Source organism: Macaca thibetana, chromosome 4 (assembly GCF_024542745.1).
Source record: "Macaca thibetana thibetana isolate TM-01 chromosome 4, ASM2454274v1, whole genome shotgun sequence".
In the NCBI taxonomy this organism is placed as follows: domain Eukaryota; kingdom Metazoa; phylum Chordata; class Mammalia; order Primates; family Cercopithecidae; genus Macaca; species Macaca thibetana.
Genome location: NC_065581.1, coordinates 44,256,228 through 44,279,659, shown reverse-complemented (window position 1 = coordinate 44,279,659; position 23,432 = coordinate 44,256,228). Strand labels below are relative to the sequence as shown.

Sequence of the window (23,432 nt, the reverse complement as noted above, 5' to 3'; positions counted from 1 at the left end):
TCCTCAATCCTAGTGGGAAATGCTCAGCAGATAGCATCCCGTATGTCCTTGAGGAAGATTATTCTGGGGATTTCTACTGAATGAATTCTAACAGTGGCAGGGCCAATATTTTTTTCTCTTGTATTTTCACCAGTTTTTGAGCCTTTATCTTTTTTCTTCCCAGAAATATGTGGATGAAAACCCATTATATGAGGAGCGGCGGAATCTGGACCGCCAAGCTGGCTTGGCTGTGGTCCTAGAGACAGAACGGCGACGGCAGAGTGAGCTAAAGCGCAAACTTAGTGAGAAACCAAAGGAGGAGAAGAAAGAAAAAAAGGCAAAAGCTGTGAAAGAAGTAAAGGAGGATGATAAGGTCTCTGAGAAATTAGAAGACCAACTCTCTGAGGGTAGGAACTCCCCTGAAAAAGCTGAAAATAAAAGGAACACTGGCATCAAACTCCAGTTAAAAGAAGAGGTAAAGAAGGAATCACCAACATCATCTTCTTTTGGGAAATTCAGCTGGAAGAAGCCAGAAAAAGAAGAGGAGAAAAGTTCAGTGGTGACCCCAAGTATTTCTAAAGAAGAGATTGTAGAAAGTAGTAAGGACAAAGAGGATGGCAAAGCTGAAGCTGGGAAGGCAAAGCCCATCAAAATCAAGCTCTCTGGGAAAACTGTTGTTGCACATACCAGCCCTTGGATGCCTGTTGTGACAACTTCAACACAGACTAAGATCCGACCCAACCTGCCTATCCCATCCACAGTACTCCGCAAGTCATGTTCAGCCACAATGAGCAAGCCAGCCCCTCTTAACACCTTTCTGTCTATTAAGTCCTCTGGAACCACTGCTAAACCTCTGCCAGTGGTTAAAGAGTCTTCAGCTGATCTCCTCTTACCTCCAGACATCATCTCCAAAGCATTTGGAGGGGAAGAGGTGATTCTAAAAGGGTCTCCAGAGGAAAAAGTGGTGTTGGCTGAAAAGAATGAGCCATCTCATTTACCTGAACAAATACTACCACCACCACCACCCCCACCTCCACCGCCTCCACCACCCCCCATTATACCTCATCCAGCTGCCCCGTCTCCTGCTCAAGCAAATGCTATCTTGGCTCCAGTAAAATCAAACCCAATTGTATCTCAGACTCTCAGCCCTGGCTTCGTGGGTCCTAACATTTTGAACCCAGTGTTGCCTGTAGCCATCATGGCCTCAGCACAGCCAGCTACCATTCCTTCTGATGAGACCGCTCCTGGGGTGAGTGAGAGTGACCGAGACCAGACCCTGTACTCTGTGTTAGTACGTCCTCCACCACCCCTGTCAAGTGTGTTCAGTGAACAAGCCAAAAAATTAGAGAAGCGAAATTCATGCTTAGCCACTGCCAATGCTAAGGACCTGTATGACATATTCTATAGTAGTGGTGGAAAGGGGGGCCCTGAGACTAAGGGTACCTCTGAGACTAAGCTAAGTGGTGGTCCATTGGCCAATGGGGAAAATAGCAACCTCTCTAGAACCAAAAGTTCAGACACCTCTTCTACTTATCCTTTGAACAGCAGTGCATCCCAAGAGGAGTTGCATCAAGATGAGGGTTTGGTCACTGCTCCTATAGTTAGCAACTCTGAAAAGCCCGTTGCAAAAACTCTGGTGGCCCTAGGGAAATGGTCAGTTGTAGAACATGTAGACCCAAAAAGCACAGGTAGCACCTATGGCTTCCTACAGCCTCTGACAAGGTTGTGCCAAAGCAGGCCTTATGAAACAGTTACCCCAAAGACAGACACGTTGGCCATATGGACCTCTAGTTCCTTCCAGAGTGACACTTGTAGGGATATATCTCCAGAGAAAAAGAGTGAGCTTGACCTGGGAGAGCCAGGACCACCTGGTGTAGAACCACCTCCTCAGCTGTTAGATATACAGTGCAAAGAATCTCAGAAGTTGGTAGAAATCCACCTCAGAGAATCTGTTAACCAGGATAAGGAAAGCCAAGAGCTCCATAAATCTGAGGATTGTAGAGAAAGTGAGATAGAGACAAATACTGAACTAAAAGGAAGGGAGAAAGAGCTGTCTGAGGGGATAGTTGATGAGGGAACAAGTACCAGCATTGGACCCCACAGCACAGAAGATTCTAATTTGAACCATGGGAACAGATACATGTGGGAGGGAGAAGTAAAACAGCCCAACTTGCTAATGATTGACAAAGAGGCTGAACAGTCCAATAAATTGATGACAGGAAGTGAAACTCCAAGTAAAGTAGTGATCAAATTGAGTCCACAGGCTTGCTCTTTCACAAAAGCAAAATTAGACTCATTTTTATCAGAAGCTAGGTCTTTACTCAATCCACAAGATACACCTGTGAAAATTTCTGCCCCAGAGTTGCTGCTTCAGTCTCCACCCAGATCAGCTGTGTGTTTAACAGGTAGTCCACAAGAGCAAGGAGTTTCAGTTATTAGTGAGGAGGGGCTAGGAAATTCAGCTCCAGAATCAGCTTCTAGATCTTCTAGGTACAGAAGCCTCAAACTCAAGAGAGAAAGATCAAAAGACTTTCAATTTAAAAAGATCTATGAGTTGGCTGTTTGGGATGAAAACAAGAAGAGGCTAGAGACCTGGGAGAGCCCAGAGAAACCAAAAGCAGAAGCACTGGAGCTACAAGATGTCCATCCAGAGTTAACAGTGACAATAGAAAGCAAGGCCCTGGAAGACTTTGAAGCTACAGACTTAAAGGTAGAGGAGCTTACTGCCCTGGGGAATCTGGGGGATATGCCTGTTGATCTCTGCAGTACTCGAGTAAGCCCAGCACATAGATCCCCAACTGCCTTGTCTCAGAAAGTGTGTGAAGAAAATTCTGTATCACCTGTAGGGCGTAATTCCTCCACTCCCACTGACTTTGAACCAATCCCATCTTTTTCTGGGTTTCCGTTAGATTCTCCCAAAACCTTGGTGCTTGACTTTGAGACAGAGGGTGAACGAAACTCATCTAATCCCAGGAGTGTTAGGATGCCTTCTCCTAACATTTTGAAAACTGGACTTAAAGAAAATGTTGACCATGGCTTGGGGGGCCTAGAGGGAACACACCAGGCCCTTGACCTGTTAGCAGGAGGAATGATGCCTGAGGAAGTACAAGAATCTTCCCAATTAGACAAACAAGAGTCACTCAGATTGGAATTAAAAACAATTAATTCTGTAGGCCTTGGGCCATCTCCTTGCCTTCCAGACCTTGTTGACTTTGTCACACGGACCTCTGGAGTTCAAAAAGATAAACTCTGTTCTCCACTCTCTGAGCCAGGTGACCCTTCTAAGTGTAGTTCCCTGGAGTTGGGGCCATTACAGATAGAAGTATCGAATGCATCCATCACAAAGGTGGCAATTCTGCAAGTAGATGATGACAGTGCCGACCCTCTGAATTTGGTTAAAGCTCCAGTGTCAAGATCCCCTCCAAAGGAACAGGTAGTTGAAGACAATATGGTCCCTCAGGAAATGCCTGAACAGGAAGCTACAGTTGGTGCCATCCAGGACCACTCAGAATCCAGTGTTCACAACTAAGAATAAATACCTAGAGCTACTTGTGAATGAATCAAATTGGCTTCTAGAAATCAGATGCCCAGATGATCCAGGACTAGTTTGCTATCTCATCTGGAACCTACACTAAGAGATGCAATCAGCATCTTACAGTAAATATTCATGGAAGCTAAAAAATTTACCTCTTTTCCTTTTCCCTTTCCCCTTAAAACACCAGACAAATCGATAACTTCTATATATATATCTGTAAAAATGTATTTTCTGTTAATTTTTTTGGCCAATTTATTTTCTCCCACTTTGTCATTAAAATCAAATGTCTAACTGGCTCACCACATAGTGTGCTTTGATTGTATTTTGGCTTTGACTCTGCCATTTCTGAAACGTGGGGGAGGATGGAGGCAACTGACCTCTCCAATTGCTGTGTTGTATTCCTACCCAATTTCCTGGGCAGTTGATGCATCTCTGGGAAAAACACCAGAAAGCTTGCTGAAATGGAAAACTTGGAAGAATTGTTCATCTCTTAGGCTTTCATTTGGATGGGCCTGCCTTAACATTGTTTGAAATGCAGCGTGAGTAGCTCTTTTGTTTACTGTTTATACCCCTTAATTGGCATGTCAACTCCTGTACTTCCCTTACTATATTAACCTTTCTTGAGATGCATTGTCCTGCTAACCCACAAACCTGTTTGGAAATAAACATGGAAGAATATCTGGCAGGCAGGCTTTTAGAAGACGACAAATCGGTAAGACTTATTCATGGTTTATTGCCAGGAGCAGATATGCTTTAGAGATCACTTTTATTTTTGAAATGGCCTTTGTTCATTGTATTGTGATCCAATAACACTTTGTATGAAATTGTTTGGCAGCCATTTCTGTTGTGAAGGGGTAGAAGATCTCTGAAACTTGTCTTGAGATTGAACTCATTCCCTGTTCCACAAACCCATATGTATCCTTTCCTCTACCACCAATTTATTTCCACCATAGTATGATGTTTTGGGTTGTATATTTGTTAAAAAGATTAAAGAATTTATGAGTTGGCTTGGACAAGTTTAACTTTATTTTTAATGTGTTAATTACTTGGAATAAATGCATTAATCTCATGTTTCCTTCTGGATTTTTGTTTTGAAATCGCACACATTTGAACTCCAAAGGAAAACTAGAACAATGAATCCCTGCTGCCCTATTGTCTAACCACACCCCCAACCATGCTTTCCTCACTTGTCAGAACTACTTCATGCCACAATGTTAGGACATATAGTCTGCCCCAGCGCAGCCTGGATGGGTAGTGAGTAGGCAACAGTTGTCTGGTATTGGCATCTTGCTATTGTGAAGCTTTTTATATACCTTTGTGTTGACTCTCCATAGATTCTCCTGGGAACTGAGCTCCTCTAGGACAATCAGGTTCCTGCTCTTGGGAATTAGGGAGCTCAGTCCTCAGATTTTCTATCTCCCAGTTTCCTCTTGATAGCCCTGTTGTCAGCAGTTTATAACCTGACTCAACAGGGCCTTCAGAGTCTTATTTACCCACCTGTTCCTGAAAGATAATACAAAATTACTGATCTGTATTTCCCCCCCCTTTTTTTTTTCCCATTTCCTTATGTACAGAACTATAAAATCCCTAGGTCAACTTTGAGAAGGATTTTAAATTTTTCTTAATGTCAATTTAGAAGTCATTCTGGCCTCTCTTTATCATGTTATGGAAATGGCACAGATTTTGGAGAGCTAGATCCTTGACTATGCCTCAGTCATTTACCTTGCTGTGATTTTAGACAAGTTAGTTTACCTTACTGTGTCACAGAGTTGTTTTGTGTTGTTTCCTTTGAGATAAGGATCATTATCTTTATCCTAGCACCAATATGTACAGGATCAGGGTATCCTGCCCGTGTCACCTTTCTAGTCCTGGTTTTTAGGACAAAGCCTGAGTTCAATGCAGTTTTCTTGCTTGGAAACCATAGACTAACTCAAAAGGTGCCATTTAGAAGAGTTTAAACCCAAATGAGCTTCAGGGAGATTTGTTTTCCCAGAGAACTACTCCCTCCCTGTTCTAGCAGGTTATCTATAGGAATTCAGGGAACATAATTTTTAACGCCAATTTGTGCTGATTTTCAGTCCTGTTCACTTAGTTCCACTTCCCTTTAGGGCAGGACCAGTGGTTTTAGGGAAAGAGGAGGAGATCCCAATCCTAACCTTACTCCCTCAGAGGGCATTGGAATCTTACTCTCTAGGTTAGGAGGGGGCCACTTGAAAGGAGTGAGAAGAGAAAAGAGGCAAAATTTATTGTAGGAAGGGCAGAACTAGTTCAGGTAGCTAGGGCTGGAGTACTTTGAGCCTAAGCTTTGGTAGTAACTCTTTTTGTATTCTCTGGATAACTTCAGGATTTACACCAAAGGCATCTACCAATTTGCGGGTTTTTCAAAAATAATGCTCACTTAAAGAGTTATGGGAGTGGCATTCTTTATATCTTCCTTGAACCAGCAGAGGGAGAACTTTTAGGAATCTCTATTCTGGGCAGGAAGTGTTGCTGCCTCCTTCCTTTTGGTTAGTGGGATCTAGCTTTGGAACCTATCCAGAGAAGACAGGTGAAAGGAAGGACAGAATTCTAACCCAGTAGCTGGAGATAGAGCATATTTTTTTGTTGTTGTTCTCTACCATCACAGTACTGAATAAACTTTCAACTTAGGAGAGTTAGACACATGGAAGAAATGGGCCCTGAATTTTAAATGCAGCTTATGGTGTAATATAACTATGTTTTAAATTTTACAAACATCAGGAACAACTTTTATCAGACATCCTCAATTGTGAGAGCAGATGATCAGTAATTATGTTTAAATTTAGGCAAATACCTAATTTTACCTAAGGTGTATAAATAACTCCCTAAAAATTCCCCTTGGCCTTGCAAATGGGGGCATTCTGCTTTACAAACCGTATTATATTCACAGGGCACATAATACTCTGTTAGTATTGCTGAATAATATAGTTAAGTATTCTTACTTCACCTATGACACTTCATCTTTCAAAAAAGTCAGAAAGTTAATATTTTGGTAGCAGAGCATGCCAGCACATAGTCCATTTATCGGTCTGCCAGGTTCAGGGACTAAGGAAGAATGGGGTGGGGAGGTGGACATACAGGACACATGCATCCAATAGGAACATGAAGTGTAATTTTAAAAGTTGGAGGATGGTTCAGAGAGGATGTAGCCTGTAACAGAAATAAGTGAGGTAGTTTTTATATATATATATATATATATATATATGTATGTGTGTGTGTGTGTGTATATGCTTTGTTAATATATTAATATATATCCCTAAACCTTGGTTCTCACCTTAACAAAGCTTACATACCAAATCTACGATAAGAACCTAAACAAAGTCTTTATTTATTAACAATTTATGTGAGAACATGGACATGGAAATAGTTTTGTGAGCCCATCTCTTCTTTAGAGTTTAAAATTGCAATAATGTTTATGTAATTTTTAACTAAGTTATGTATACAATATTCATTGATAAGCCACGAAGTTGAATTTATAATGAAAATCTTCTAAAAATCACAACTCTTCTGATTTGCCCTCAACCCGTATACACTTTCAGAAGAATACATATAAAACATGTATGTTTATGTTGTAGCACTTAACATGGTTGTAATTTTACATTTATGTTTCTTTGATTAATATATGCTCCCCTTAAGTACATCATAAACTCCCCAAAGCAAGAAGTCTGCCTTTGCTTACTATTTTTTAATCATTGTATTCACAGTGCACAGTTGTCTGGCATATAGCAGGTGCTCAATAAAAATTCATTGAAAGAATCAATGTGGTAATAGTAGCTGTTTTTATTAACAAATTGTGAATACTTAGCAAATTATAAGTCGGTAAAAACTGTAAATTGCCTATTGTATTTTCTGGGTGTTTAGCACTTTAGAAGCCAACTGTCCTCTTGCTTCTGTCCTGGGTCTTTGTATACAAAGCACTTTATCAGTGAGGCATGTCAAGGTTGCCAGTGGTTCCCTCACTTCAACAGCATTCTGGAATAGTGGTGCCAGGCCATGATGGGAACACTGCTTCTGCAGCTCCTAGAAGAGAAACTGAGGATGAAAAGGAGTTAAACTGACCTTACAATTAGCAAAAAAAAAAAAAAAAAAAAAAAAAGGTTTTGGGGATCCAGTTTTCAGATGGCCCCCTTTTTCTCCCAGCCAGACTTCATAAACATGTTGAAGTCAGTCAAACCCCAAACCCCTCTGATTTGGTTGAAGAAGTAATTCAGCGCTTTATGATCTCCAGCATCCTCTTGTCATCTCATCAAAACTAAATCGTAACCAAAAAAGGTTGCCTTTGGGAGAGGGAAAAGGAATGCTATCACTTTTTATTTTGTATCTTCTGTTTTGTTTCAACATTGTGACCATGAAAATGAATTTTATGTAAAATATAAATGTTTTATAAACAAAATATGTACACATGCACACATATATATGTATAAAATAATATGTAGTAAGGGTTATCCAGTGCTGTGGAATTATAGGCCAGTTTTTTTTTTTTTTTACCCCTCTGTATACTTTTCCGTATTAAAATTATTTTTTTTAAGTCGTGTGTCTCCTACTCAGTGCATCCCTGTTTTCCTTCACACCTCTTGTCTGTTTTCCATCGTCACAAATAGGTGCTGCTGCTTTTCCCTCAAGACTTCCTAAATTCTCCTGTTCCCATCAATGCTGGGCAACTTGCTTTCTTCGAGAATGTCTTACCATTATTTCCTTTTCCCTCTCTTCCTCTTCCCATTCTTTCCCCAATCTCTGTTGACCTGGTTGGTTGTATTCATTAATGTTGTACAAGCACTTGGACATTAAATGATATAATTCAAGATACCTGTTTCACAAAGTAATACAGGTACACAAAAGATAACAAAATATTTGTCACATGCAAAAGGACAGAAGATAACAAATTTAGATGTAATGATTTAAAGATTTATAGACTTTGGTTCCATTTGTGAAGGATCAGGCAAGAAAGGAGTTTTGTAGAAAATAAGGGAAATGAGTATGTTTAAGGGAAGTGAATGAACAGGGTGAAAACAGAGGCAGAGTTACATAACAGGGAGAACAAAAGGTAGAGAATGTGGAGAAAGATAGCAGAGATAAAATCAACCATATTAAGATATTATTTTCTTTCATCTCTCTGATACTCTGCCCCTGCCAAGCTTCCACCCAGCCTTCCTGTAACCACCTTCCTAAGGATGACTATTGATCACATTGTTACGACTCTCACCCTCTTATCTTCCTTTCTTTTCAGGGGCAATTCCAAAAGTCTTCAGATTTCCAAAAGGAAGGACCGCAGCAGACATTTCTGCCCCCAGAAAGGCAGGGCTAGAAACCACGGAGGCCATGGAAATGATGGGTGCCCTTGTGGCCAGTAGACAATCACCTGAAGGATCTGACTTCCAGAAGGTGGGTGTGGCTGCTGGGAGTGGGGATAAGTTGTAGAGAAGATCCTGTCATTTTAGCTTCCAGGAAATGGTGAGTTGGGTGAGTGAATATGTATATTGTACTTGCAGAGGATGAACAAGATTAGAATGTACAAAGAGGGTATGTATTTTAGACTTGCCACTCCTCACCTCATTTAGCATTGAATAAATTATTCCTGAAGTCCCATCTCTCATTTTGTGCCATGATACTTACATTAAAGCTATAGAGTTCAGGTGTTCATATTCTTCCTGGGCCCTGGACTCCAATGTGCCCCTAAGTAGAACATCTCTTATCTTGGTTCTAGCCTCTTTTATTGGTCCATACAAAGACAAAGTGAAATTGGGTATGTCCTTAGAGGATTGGGGTATGAGTAAGCAAAGGAGACTCAATGAAGCGGGGACAATCACAAAGGATATGTTTGATCCTTCAATATCAGACTTCAGGGCAGCTGTCCATCAGTTTTTAACTCAGTCTTGTACTTGTCCCACACACATTGAAATCTCTGGTACACAGTAGCAGGCAAGCATCATTTCAAAACACCAAGGAAACCCCTTACTCTCTGCTCATTTAAAATGCCAGTAGGGGACCAGGCATGGTGGCTCATGCCTGTAATCCCAGCACGTTGGGAGGCTGAGGTGGGTGGAACACTTTGAGACCAGGAGTTTGAGACCAGAGTTTGAGACCAGCCTGGCCAACATGGTAAAACCCCATCTCTGCTAAAAATACAAAAATTAGCCAGGTGTGGTGGCGCATACCTGTAATCCCAACTACTCAGGAGGCTGAGGCAGGAGAACTGCTTGAAACTGGGAGGCAGAGGTTGCAGTGAGCCAAGATCATGCCACTATACTCCAGCCTGGGCGACAGAGCAAGACTCCATCTTGAAAAAATAAAAAACAAAATCCCAATAGGGGCTGGGCATAGTAGCTCACACCTATAATCCCAGCACTTTGAGAGGCCGAGGTCAGCAGATCAGTTGAGCCCAGGAGTTCAAGACCAGCCAGGCAACAGAGTGAGACCCTGTCTCTACAAAATATAAATTAGCCCGGCATGGTGGTCCATGCCTGTAGTCCCAGCTACTCAGGAGGCTGAGGTGGGAGGATCGTTTTGAACCCTGGAGGTTGAAGCTGCAGTGAACTGTGATTGCACCATTGTACTCCAGCCTGAGCAACAGAACAAGACCCTGTCTCAAAAATAAATTTAAAAAAAATTAAAAATGGGCTAGGCGCGGTAGCTCATGCCTCTAATCCCAAAACTTTGGGAGGCCAAGAGGGGCCAGATCACCTGAGATCAGGAGTTCGAGACCAGCCTGGCCAACATGGCGAAACCCTGTCTCTACTGAAAATACAAAAATTAGCTGGGTGTGGTGGCACATGCCTATAATCCCAGCTATTTGGGAGGCTGAGACAGAATTTCACTCTGTCACCCAGGCTGCAGTACAGTGGCACCATCTTGGCTTACTGCAACCTCTGCCTCCCAGGTTCAAACGATTCTCCTGCCTCAGCCTCCCGAGTAGCTGGGATTACAGACCTGTGCCACCATGCCTGGTTAATTTTTGTATTTTTAGTAGAGACAGGGTTTCACCATGTTGGCCAAGCTGGTCATGAACTTCTGACCTCAAGTGATCCGCCCACCTCGGCCTCCCAGAGTGCTCAGATTACAGGCGTGAGCCACCATGCCTGGCTGGTTTTGATTTTGATTTGTAAATCCAGGCACTTTTAGAGTCCTGGAGGTCTAGTTTACTGCCCAAATAATCTTTGGTTTTAGTAACTTTCGGGACTATTCATTATATAAGCAAAGCCATCAGTGGAATAAGAAGTCAATAAAGGGCAAAAAGTACCTCAGGGGGCCTCATGCTACTGATATATTAGTTAAGGATTACTTATTCCTGAGGCATGACCTGGTGGATGAAGCAATGGAAAGCAACGTGGTGCCAGGGCTGCCAACACGTTGTCACCACCACTTTCTCTCCTTTGTTCCAGCCCAAGATCTGTTTCTCATCAACTGTCACATTCCCCTGTTCAGAGACAAAGATGTTGGTCACAAGCTTTCATACAAACTATGACTCACAGCCCTACCTCCATCCCCTGCTTTGCTGCTTAGACCTCAGTTCTCCAATGGTGTGTCAGTTGCACTGATCTGGGAGATAGGTGAGGGAAAGGGAACATTTTTTAGAATACTGTTTTTCCTTTTGGACTTCTTTTTTCTATTATTATTATTCAAAAAGCTTCATTTTTATTTAGCTTTCTGACTCTTCAACACTTTCACGATTTTCTGCTCTTTGATAAGGAAAGCATGCTTGATCTTGTCATGAACACATTTAACACACATGGAACCAGCATAGGCCCTGCTGACATGTCTTTCTGTTTTGCACAATCTCATAAGAACTTCAGGTCTCACAGTACAAACCCCTTTAAGTTGGCCTGGGCACACACCACATGCAGAATTTGGTGCTTTCCCAACCTTCTTGGTATAAAGGTAAACAATTATGTTACCAGGGGTTTGGGACAGCCTAGTTTTGTTAGAGGCTGTATTGTAGGAAAGCTTACAATAGTATGTCAAATGTTGGACCATTCTAAGTGCCCCTACCCAAGCTCAAAGGACTGCTCCTGAGAGCTGTAGGCTTCCTCAACTTTTCGATGGTGGCCAATTGTAAAGGAAATATAGACAGGGGAAAGAGAACTCACATGTATTATGAATGATGAAATATTTAAGATCTTTTTTATTGAATTACAGTTAATATTTGAATTTCACATAACATAAAATTCACCTTTATTTTTTTGAGACAGGGTCTTACTCTCTCATCCAGGCTGAAGTACAGTGCCGCAATTATGGCACACGGCAGCCTCCACCTCCTGGGCTCAAGTGATCCTTCCACCTTAGCCTCCCAAAGTGATATGATTAGAGGCGTGAGCCACTGTGCCTGGCCAGATTCACCGTTTTCAAGTGTATAGTTCTGTGATTTTTAATATCTTCAGTGTCGTACAACTGTCACCACTATCTAATTCCAGAACATTTCCTTCATCCTCTAAAAAAACACATACCCATTAGCAGATACTCCCAGTTACCCCTACTCCTAAGCCACTGGCAATCACCAGTCTCCTTTCTGTCTCTATGGATTTGCCTGTTTTGAGCATTTAATATAAATGGAGTCATACAATAAATTTCTTTTGTGTCTGGCTTCTTTCACTTAGCATAATGTTGTCAAAGTTCATCCATGTTATACCATGTATCATTATTTTGTTGTATTTTATGGCTAATTATTCCACTGTATGGATGTGCCATGTTTTGTCTACCAATTGTTGGAGATTTGGGCTATTTTCATATTTTGCCTATTATGAATAATCTATGAACATTCATATGCAAGTTTTTGTGTAAATATATGTTTTCAGTTCCCTAGGGTACATAACTAGGAATATATAGTCATATGGTAACCGTTTAACTTTTTTTCTTTTTCTTTTTCTTTTTTTGAGATAGAGTCTCGCTGTTGTTGCCCAGCCTGGAGTATAATGGCATGATCTCAGCTCACTGCAACCTCTGCTTCCTGGGTTCCAGCAATTCTCCTGCCTCAGCTTCCCGAGTAGCTGAGATTTCAGGTGCTTGCCACCATGCCCAGCTAATTTTTGTATTTTTAATAGTGACAGGGTTTCACCATGTTGGCCAGGCTGGTCTCAAACTCCTGACATCAGATGATCCACGTGCCTCGGCCTCCCAGAGTGCTGGGATTACAGGGTGAGCCACTGTGCCTGACCCCATTTAACTTTTTTCTAAGTAAACTTTTATATTAAAGTACAATGTTCATATTTTAAAAACAGGCTGGGCACAGTGGCTCATGCCTGTAATCCCAGCACTTTAGGAGGACAAGGCGGGAGGATCACTTGTGTCCAGGAGTTCAAGACCAACCTGGGCAAAAAAACGAGACCTTGTCTCTACAAAAACTAAAAAAATTAGCTAGGCATGGGAGCAGCTGCCTTTAGTCCCAGCTACTCAGGAGGCTGAGGTGGGAGGATTGCTTGAGGCCACAAGGTGGAGGCTACAGTGAGCCATGATTGCACCACTGCACTCTGGCCTGGGTGATAGTAAAACCCTATCTCAAAAACAAAAACAAAACACGTTACAAGTGTGAAGCTTAACAATTTCACAGAGTGAATAGACCTAGGTAACCAATACCCAGATCAAAAAATAAAATATGACCAACACCCCAGAAGCTCCTCTTATGTTATCTTCCAGTTACCACTTCCCCAAAATGTAACCAGTAATCTGACTGTTACAACAATTTCTGGTGCTTTTTTAAAAAGAGTCGAGGTGAAATTTTCATCACCCAAAATAAAACCCTATTTCTCTTAAGCAGTTAGTGCCCATTCCTACCTACCTGCAGCCCCTGGCAGTCACCAATCTGTTTTCTATCTCTATGGATTTACCTATTCTGGACATTTCATATAAATAAAATCATACAATGTGTGACCTTTTGTCTGTATTTTTGTGTTACTATTTTTTCACTTAGCATAATGTTTTTGAGATTCATCCATGTTGTAGTACGTATCAGTGTTTTATTCTGTTTTATAGCTGAATAATACTCCATTATATGTATATATCACAATTTGTTTATCCATTCATTTGCTGATGAACATTTGAGTTGTTTCCACCTTTTGGCTATTTTGAATAATGCTGCTATGAACATTTCATGCGTAAGTATTTGAGTACCTGTTTTTTTATTCTTTCAGGTATTTACTAGAAGTAAAATTGCTGGGTCGTACGGTTACTCTATGGTTAATTTTTTGAGGAATTGCCAAACAGTTTTCCATAGCACCAGAATCATTTTACATCCCTACAGATTGTACAGTTTCTCCATAACACTTGTTATTCCCCTTTTTTTAATATAACCATCCTAGTATCTCATTGTGGTTTCAATTTACATTTTCCTTATGACAGCGATACTGAGCATCTCTTTTGTTGTTGTTGTTTTTGAGACAGGGTCTTGCTCTGTTGCCCTGGCTGGCATGTAGTCGTGGGAACACAGTTCACTGCAGCATCAACCTCCTGGGCTCCAGTGATCCTCCCACCTTAGCCTCCTGAGTAGCTGGGACTAAAGGCACACACCACCACACCCAGCTAATTTTTTATTTTTTGTAGAGACGGGGTCTTGCAATGTTGCCTAGGCTGGTCTTAAACTCCTGGGCTCAAGCAATCCTTCTGCTCAGCCTCCCAAAGTGCTGTGATTACAGGTGTGAGCCACCGCTCCCAGCAGTGAACATCTTTTCATGTACTTATTGGCCCTTTTTTTTTTTTTTTTTTGAGACAGAACCAATCTCTCTCACCCAGACTGGAGTGCAATGGCACAGTCTCAGCTCACTGCAGCCTTCGTCTCCTGGGTTCAAGTGATTCTCCTGCCTCAGTCTCTGTAGTAGCTGGGATTACAGGCATGGGCCACCATGCCCAGCTAATATTTGTATTTTTAGAAGAGATGGGGTTTTGCCATGTTGGCCAGACTGGTCTTGAACTCCTGACCTCAAGTGATCTGCCCTCTTTGGCCTCCCAAAGTGCTGGGATTATAGGCATGAGCCACTGTGCCTGGCCTTATTGGCCATTTTTATATCTTCTTTGCAGAAATATTTATTCAAGTCCTTTACCTATTTTAAAATTGGAATGTTTGTCTTTCTGTTGTAGAATTGTAAGGATTCTTTATATATTCTACATACTAGGTCTTTATCAGATACATGACTTACAACTATTCTCTAGGTTGTCTTTTCAGTTTCATGATGTCCTTTGACTGCCAAATCCAAGGTCTTAAATACTTACCCTTTTGTTTTCTTCTAAGAGTTTTACAGTTTTAGATCTTATGTTTAGGTTTTTGATCCATTTTGAGCTAATTTTTATGTACGGTATGAAGGATCCTCCATTTGTTGCACATGAATATTTGGTTGTCCCAGCACCATTTATTGAAAAGACTGTTTATTTGCCCATTAATCATGGCACCCTTAGTGAAAATCAGTTGGCCATAGATGTATGGGTTTATTTCTGAACTTGTCATTCTACTCCATTGGTTTATATGTGTTGCCTTATGCTAGTCCCACACTGTTTTGGTTACTGTAGCTTTGTAGTATGTTTTGAAATTGAGAAGAAGGAGTCCACCAATCTTGTTCTTTTTCAAGATTGTTTTGACTGTTTGGGCCCTGTTGCAATTTCATGTGAATTTGAGGATCAGCTTTTCCATTTCTGCAAAAAAGCCTTGGAATTGTGATAGAGAATGCATTGAATCTGTAGATTGCTTTGAATATTATCATCTTGATATCAAGTATTCTGATCCCTACACATGGGATACTATTCCATTTATTTAGGTCATCTTTAATCACTTTCAGCAGTATTTTGTAGTTTTTTTTTTTTTTTTTTTTTCGAGATGGAGTCTTGCTCTGTTGCCCAGGCTGGAGTGCAGTGGTGCGATCTCGGCTCACTGCAAGCTCCACCTCCCAGGTTCACGCCATTCTCCTGTCTCAGCCTCCTGAGTAGCTGGGACCACAGGCGCCCGCCACCATGCCGGGCTAATTTTTTTATATTTTTAGTAGAGATGGGGTTTCACCATGTTAGCCAGGATGGTCTTGATCTCCTGACTTCGTGATCTGCCTGCCATAGCCTCCCAAAGTGCTGGGATTACAGGCATGAATCACCGTGCTCGGCCTATTTTGTAGTTTTTGTGTATGTCTTTCACCTCCATGGCTAAATCAAATACTAAGTATTTTTTTATTTTATATGCTGTTGTAAATGTAATTGGTTTCTTAATTTCTTCTCAAAGTATTCATTGCAGGTGTATAAAAACACAACTGATTTTCATGCGTTGATCTTGTACCCTGAAACTTTGCTGAATTCATTTATTTGTTCTAGTAGATTTTGTGTGTGTATAGATTCTTTGGGAATTTTATTTTTTATTATATTATATTTATTTATCTATTTACTTATTTAAGACAGAGTCTTGCTCTGTCACCCAGAATGGAGTACAGTGGTGAGATCATGGCTCACTACACCCTCAGCCTAGGCTCAAGCAATCTTCCCACCTCAGTCCCCCAAGCAGCTGGGACCACAGATGCACACCACCATACCTGGCTAATTTTAAAAATTTATAGAGACCATTATACTGCTCAGGCTGGTCTCAGACTCCTGGGCTAGAGCAATTCTCCTGCCTCAGCCTCCCCAAGTGCTGGGATTACAGGTGTGAGCCACCACACCCACCCTGGGATTTTTATATGCATAGAATCATATCATCTTACAGTAGAGATAGTTTTACTTTTTTTTTTCTTGCCTAATTGCTCCAGCTAGAACTTCCAATACAATGTTAAATAGCAGTGGTGAAAGGAGCATCCTTGTCTTATTGCTGATCATAAGGGGAAAACTTTAGTCCAAGTATGAAGTTAGCTGTAGGTTTTTCATAGATGCCCTTTATCATGTTGAAGGAGTTCCCTTCTATTCCTAGTGTCTTGAGAATTTTTATTATGAAAGGGTGTTGGATTTTATCAAATATTTTTTCTGTGTCAATTGAGATATGTGGAGTTTTTTCTTTTATTAATGTGTGGTATATTACATTGATTGATTTTCTTTTCCTTTATTAATATTATTTTTTTTTGAGAGATGGAGTCTTGCTCTGTTACCCAGGCTGGAGTGCAGTGGCGTGATCTCAGCTCACTGCAACCTCTGCCTCCCAGGTTCAAGCAATTCTCCTGCTTCAGCCTCCTGAATAGCTGTGATTACAGGTGCTGGCCACCACACCTGGCTTCTTTTTCATATTTTAGTAGAGACAGGGTTTTGCCATTTTGGCCAGGCTGGTCTCGAACTTCTGACCTCAGGTGATCTGCCTGTCTTGTCCTCCCAAAGTGCTGGGATTACAGGCGTGAGCCACTGTGCCTGGCCTCTATTGTTTTTCTATTCTTTATTTCCTTTATCTCTGCTCTTAAGTGTTTCTGTTTCCTTCCTCCTGCTAGTTTCTCATTTAATTTACATTTATTTTTTCAGTTCCTCAAGGTGTAATATTTGGTTGTTGATTGGAGATCTTTTTTTTTTTTTTTTTTTTTTTGAGACAGAGTCTTACTCTGTCACCCTGACTGGAGTGCAGAGGCACGATCTCAGCTCACTGCAACTTCCACCTCCTGGGTTCAAGTGATTCTCATGCCTCAACCTCCCGAGTAGCTGGGATTACAGGCATGTGCCACCATGCCTGGCTAATTTTTGTATTTTTAGTAGAGACGGGGTTTTACCATGTTGGTCAGGCTGGTCTCGAACTCCTGCCCTCAGGTGGATCTGCCCGCCTTGGCCTCCCAAAGTGCTGGGATTACAGGCATGAGCCACTGCACCTGGCCAGATTGGAAATCTTTTAATAAAGTAAGTGTTTACAGCTATAATTTCTCTCAGCACAGCTTTAACAGCATCCCATAAGTATTGAAGTATTGTGGTTTTGTTTTTATTCATCTTAAAGTGTTTTATACTTTCCTTTATGAGTTCTTTGACTCACTGATTGTTTTAAGAATGTATTGTTTATCCAGGTGTAGTGGCTCATGCTTGTAATGGTTTACAGTGTAATCCCAGCATTTTGGGAGGCTGCAGTGGGAGGATTGCTTGAGGCCAGGAGTTTGAGATCATTTCAGGCAACAAAGCAAAACTTCATCTCTACCAAAAGATAAAAATGAAAAAGTTAGCTGGCTGTGGTGGCTTGAGCCTTGTAGTCCTAGCTACTCAGGAGGCTGAGGTGGGAGGATCGCTTGATCCCAGGAATTCAGGGTGCAGTGAGCTATGATTATGCTACTGCACTCCAGCCTGGTTGACAGAGCAAGACCCTGTGGTGTTTAATTTCTATATGCTTGTGAACTTCTCAGTTTTCCTTGTTATTGATTTCTAGCTTCATTGCATTGTGGTTGGTGAAGATACTTGTATGATTTAGGTATTTTTCTAATGTATTGTTTTGTAGCCACACTTGCTTTATGGCCTAACACATGATCTGTCCTGGAGAATGTTTCATACACTTGAAAAAAGTGCACATTCTGCTGTTGTTGGGTGAAGTGTTTTATATGTCTGTTAGGTCTACTTGGTTTAGTGTTGTTTTAAAGTCTTCTGTTTTCTTATCAAACTTCTGTCTAGATGTTCTATTTACTATTGAAGTGTCGTACTGGAGTCTCCAACTATTATTGTAGAACTGTCTATGGTCAGCTCTCCATAACCATGGATTCCATATCCACAGATTCAACCAACCATGGATCAAAAATATTTGAAAAAGTTAAAATAAAAATAGTAATACAGGCCGGGCGCGGTGGCTCAAGCCTGTAATCCCAGCACTTTGGGAGGCCGAGACGGGCGGATCACGAGGTCAGGAGATCGAGACCATCCTGGCTAACATGGTGAAACGCCGTCTCTACTAAAACATACAAAAAACTAGCCGGGCGAGGTGGCAGGCGCCTGTAGTCCCAGCTACGCGGGAGGCTGAGCCAGGAGAATGGCGTGAACCTGGGAGGCGGAGCTTGCAGTGAGCTGAGATCCGGCCACTGCACTCTAGCCTGGGTGACAAAGCAAGACTCCGTCTCAAAAAAAAAAAAAAAAAAAAATAGTAATACAACAATTAAAAAATACAAATAAAAACAATTATAGTATACCAACTATTTACATAGCATTTACATTTTATTAGGTATTATAAGTAATCTAGAGATTATTTAAAGTATATAGGAGGATGTGCATAGGTTATATGCAAATAGTACACCACTTCATATAAGGGATTTGAGTACTTGCAGAGTTTGTTATCCAACAGGGGTCCTGGAACCAATCCCCTGCATGTACAGAACGACAACCATATCTCCCTCCTGTCAGTTTTGTCAGTGCTTGCTACATGTATGTTGGGCTTCTGTTGTCTGATGCATGTATGTTTATAGCTGCTATATTTCTTCTTGATCAATTGACCCTTTTATCAATATATAATGACTTTCTTTGTCTCTTGTAACAACTTTTTTTTTTTTTTTTTTTTTTTTTTTTTTTTTTTTTTTTTTTTTTTTTAGAAACAAGGTCTTGCTCTATTGTTTGGGTAGGCATGAATGCAATGGCAAGATCATAGCTCACTGCAGCCTTGAGCTCCTGGGCTCAAGCAATCCTCCCACTTCAGCCTCCAAGTAACTGTGACTATAGGCTCATGCCATGGCACCCAGATAATTATTTTAAAATTATTTTGTAGAAATGGGGGTCTCACTGTGTTGCCCAGGCTGGTCTTGAACTCCTGGCCTCAAGTGATCCTTCTTCCTCAGCTTCCCAAAGTGCTGGGATTACAGGCATGAGCCACTACATTCAGCCTCTTTTAACAATTTTTTTTTACTTAAAGTCTATTTTATCTGGTGTCAGTATAGCTATCTCAACTCTCCTTTGATTACTATTTCATTCTTTTACTTTCAACCTATGTGTATCTTTGGATCTAAAATGAGTCTCCTTCAGGTAAGAAAGGAACTGTAAACAAAATTTTAAGAAGAATAAAGTAAAATAAAATGAGTCCCTTATATACAGCATATAGTTGGATCATGTTTTTTCTTATCCATTCTGCCAATTTCTGTCTTTTAACTGATGTTTTAGTCCATTCAGGTTACTCTGACAAAATAGCTTAGATTGGGTAATTTAAAAACAATGGAAATTTACTGCTCACAATTCCAAAGGCTGGGAAGTCCAAGATCAAGGTGCTTACAAATTTGGTGTCTGGTGAGAACCTTCTTCCTCATGACGAAAGTCTTTTCACAGTAACCTCACATGACAGAAGGGGCAAACAGGTTCCCTGGCCTCTTTTATAAAGGCACTAATCACATTCATGAGGCCTCTGCCCTCATAGTCTAACCACCTTCTAAAGGCCCTATCTCTAAATGTTGTTATATTGGGGATTAAGTTTTAACATAATTATGAACTAGTTCATAATTATGAATTTTGGGGGGGGTCACACAAAAACATTGAGATCATAGCATTTGGTGAGTTTAATTGATTTACATTTAAAGTGATTACTGATGAGAAAGGACTTCTGCCATTTTATTTGTTTTCTATATATCATAACTTGCTTTTTCCTCAATTTTCCAGTAGTTTTTTTTCCAGCCTTTATTTTCCAGCCCTTTTTTTCCCACCATGTTATCTTTTAAATCATGCATTAAGAAAATATGTATGTAAAACTACCTACAATATCATAACTTTACACAAGATGATATAATTCTTGTTTTGTTTTGTTTTGAGACAGGGTCTTGTTCTGTTGTCCAGGCTGGAGTGCAGTGGCACGATCACAGCTCACTGCAGCCTCAATCTCCTGGGCTCAAGCAATCCTCCTACCTCAGCCTCCTAAGTAGCTGGGACTACAGGTGTGTGCCACCACACCTGGCTAATTTTTGTTTTTTGTGGAGACAGGGTTTCACCATGTTGCCTAGGCTAGTATTGAACTCCTGGGCTCAAGCAATCCACCTGCCTTGGCTTTCCAAAATGCTGGGATTATAGGCATGAGCCACAGTGCTGGCCAGATATAATTTTTTTTTTTTTTTTTTTGAGATGGAGTCTCGCTCTGTCACCCAGGCTGGAATGCAATGGTGTGATCTTGGCTCACTGCAACTTCCACCTCCCAGGTCAAGTGATTCTCCTGCCTCAACCTCCCAAGTAGCTTGGATTACAGGCACCTGCCACCATGCCCGGTTATTATTATTATTATTTTTTTTTAGTAGAGACAGGGTTTCGCCATGTTGGCTAAGCTGGTCTCAAACTCCTGACCTCAGGTGATCCACCCACTTTGGCCTCCCAAAGTGCTGAGATTACAGGTGTAAGCCACCACACCCAGCCTTGATATAATTCTTATATGCAAGAAGCATTTCTATTGTATAAAGATACGTGTTTTGTTAATTAGGACCCTTGTGGTTGTGTCAGAAACCTAATACTTTCCATATTGTCTAGTGGTTAAGAAGAAGAAAAAAGAAACCTAATGCAAATAAACTTAAGAAAAACTATGGGAGCGGTGACTTATGGGTTGGTAACCAGGAAACTGAGAGCCACATCCAGAAGGTCAGAGATGTCATCTGGATTCTCTCTTCCCCAGTCCTTCTGCTCTGCTTGGCCTTATTTTCAGAAGTCTCTCTACTCAGAGGCAAGATAGCCCCTTCAGTTTCAAGCTGCCTGGTCCTTCTATCTAGAAATTGAGAGTATATCCTTTCTTATAATACCAGAGTCTCAGGGAAGATTATGATTAGTCTGATTTGAGCCACATTTCCATACCTGAACAATTACTATGGTCAGATGGGTGAAGTACTCGGACCAGGTCCAGGTCACAAGCTCACCATAAGAAGGCAGAGTCTGCCTTATTAAACCACATAGACAAATTTGAATTAACATGGAATAGGGAGAGATGAGGTTCTTCAAAGGAAATGCTTCAAAGTAGAAAATAAAAATATAAAGCTACAAAGGTTCAGTGCCTTCTTTGTAGACTTTCTCTTTGTGGCTTTTTATCAAAAGATCGGTGTTCAGGTTCTTGTCTCCATTAAGATGCTGCCTTCTTTTTGGTGGGGATGGGTAATAGGAGGGTAGAAATTACAAATAACAGCTTTATAGCTCTGCCTGTTCCAAAAGCCCAGGAGAAGAAGAGGAAAAGCCCAATCATTTTGGATTTGGGAAGAGTGTGGAATTTGACTCCTGATTCTGTGACCTTGAGCTTCATAGAGGAAATGAAAGACTCCTCTATAGAAAGGTAAGCATTTGCATTTGTCTAAATCACAAGATTAAACTGTTTTAGCCTCATTAACGTAGCATTAACATAGTCTCATGACCTGTAAGGACTGTGTTTGTATATTATTTACAAATTACCCTCCAGACCTTAGTATGAAGATGAAGAAGTTACTAGGACTTTACAGCAATTCCATGGAGCATTGTCACCATCTAATCAGATTTATAAGCAAGCTGACTACCAAGTTTCACTTCTTTCTTTTTCTCCCCAGTTTCCAGCATATGGATATATTTTTCAGGCTGCAAATTATTTGTAGGTAGTTATTTTTATATACTTTCAGATGAAATACACATTTTTAAGTAATACTTGAAAAGCCAAATCCATCTTTGCATGGAAAACCATCATTTAAAGCTATTACTGATTTCTTCACAAACATAGGTTGAAGGCAGCCATGGCAAAGGGTTAGGGAGTCCTTTCCTGCAGTCTTGATTCTGAATTAGTCTAGTTGATACCAGTGAATCACAAAATGTAGCCTACTCAATATCCCTAAGCAGCTAACTACTGTTAGCTTTATACAGAGTACTCTCAACAGTTTCATGTAATGGCAAGATGATGCTGGAAAATGAGGGGAAAAAAATTAAACAGACTCTTGCTAGAGCCATAAATTATGTTTATAACTATACAACAGCAATTCTCTGTGGGTGGGGGGATTAGTATGTTTTAAGAAAGCAAATTCAGCCTTTTTTTGTTTTGTGTGTTTCCTTTTTAAAAAAGTAATATAAACTACAGAAAGTAAAGCTTTCTAGTTGGAGCAGATATGCAGAAGATGCAATGAGAAAGCAAAAGGTTTACGGGTAATAAGGATTAAGAAACACAACTCTAAAGAAATAAGACTGATTTTTCATTAACTTACCAGAACTGAGTGATTTTCCTTTCAAAAGAGTTACCTGGGAACAAAGTTCTGGGTAATGCCTTAAAAGTCACAGGCATCGCCGGGCACAGTGGCTCACGCCTGTAATCCCAGCACTTTGGGAGGCCAAGGCGGGCAGATCACAAGGTCAGGAGTTTGAGACCAGCCTAGCCAACAAGGTGAAACCCCATCTCTACTAAAGATACAAAAAATTAGCCAGGCGTGGTGGCACATGCCTATAATCCCAGCTACTTGGGAGGCTGAGGCAGGAGAATTGATTGAACCCAGGAGGCAGAGGTTGCAGCGAGCCATGATCACGCCATTGCACTCCAGCCTGGGTGACAGGGCGTGACTCTGTCTTAAAAAAAAAAAGTCACAGGCATATGACCATGTACTTGAACAAGCCTACAAAGACATAAATGGGTGGAGTTTGTCGTTGTAATGAAATTCACTGCAAAACTCACCTGACACATAATAGCAGCCTTATTTATAAGGTTGCTTTATAGTTTACATAACACTTCCCCACATTCTCTTATTTGCCACATATTTAATGATAGACAGAATTGTGCCACATGCTACTTAAGCTTAATTAGTAAGTTCTTATGAATGACTGTAATGGTGGGACTTGTTTGTTACCAAAAGCAAATTCTCAGTTCTCTATTTACTTCATTAGTTACCTACTATTTATAGTCAGCATCAGTCTAAGTTATATTTTCTGTTTTATATCATACATGTTGATCCTCATGTATATTAAGAAACAAAACTCCTGGCTGGGCACAGTGACTCACATTTGTAATCCCAGCACTTTGGGAGGCCAAGGCAGGAGGATCTTTTCAGGCTTGGAGTTCAAGACTAGCCTGGGCAACATAGTGGAACCCCATCTCTACAAAAAATAAAAAATT

General features: G+C 40.8%; 2 protein-coding genes across 2 annotated transcripts in view; one reads left to right on the top strand and one right to left on the bottom strand.

The window, feature by feature from the left end:
- The window catches only part of ZNF318 (zinc finger protein 318), a 35,067-nt gene extending 30,484 nt beyond the window's left edge, over positions 1–4,583 (top strand). Inside the window, exon 10 of the mRNA XM_050786883.1 lies at positions 164–4,583. Coding sequence (XP_050642840.1) covers positions 164–3,508 — 3,345 coding nt within the window. The 3' untranslated portion in view covers positions 3,509–4,583. The remainder of the gene's footprint in view (positions 1–163) is intronic.
- A 6,581-nt stretch (positions 4,584–11,164) lies between these two features.
- Positions 11,165–12,612, bottom strand: LOC126952434 (60S ribosomal protein L34-like). Its single transcript, XM_050787046.1, has one exon. The coding sequence runs from the start codon at positions 11,501–11,503 to the stop codon at positions 11,165–11,167; it is 339 nt and encodes a 112-aa protein (XP_050643003.1). The 5' UTR covers positions 11,504–12,612.
- Positions 12,613–23,432: the final 10,820 nt, after the last annotated feature.

Coding starts and splice junctions, on each gene's coding strand:
- LOC126952434 (XM_050787046.1), bottom strand. CDS start 11,503: ATGGTCCAACATTTGACATACTATTGTAAGCTTTCCTACAATACAGCC.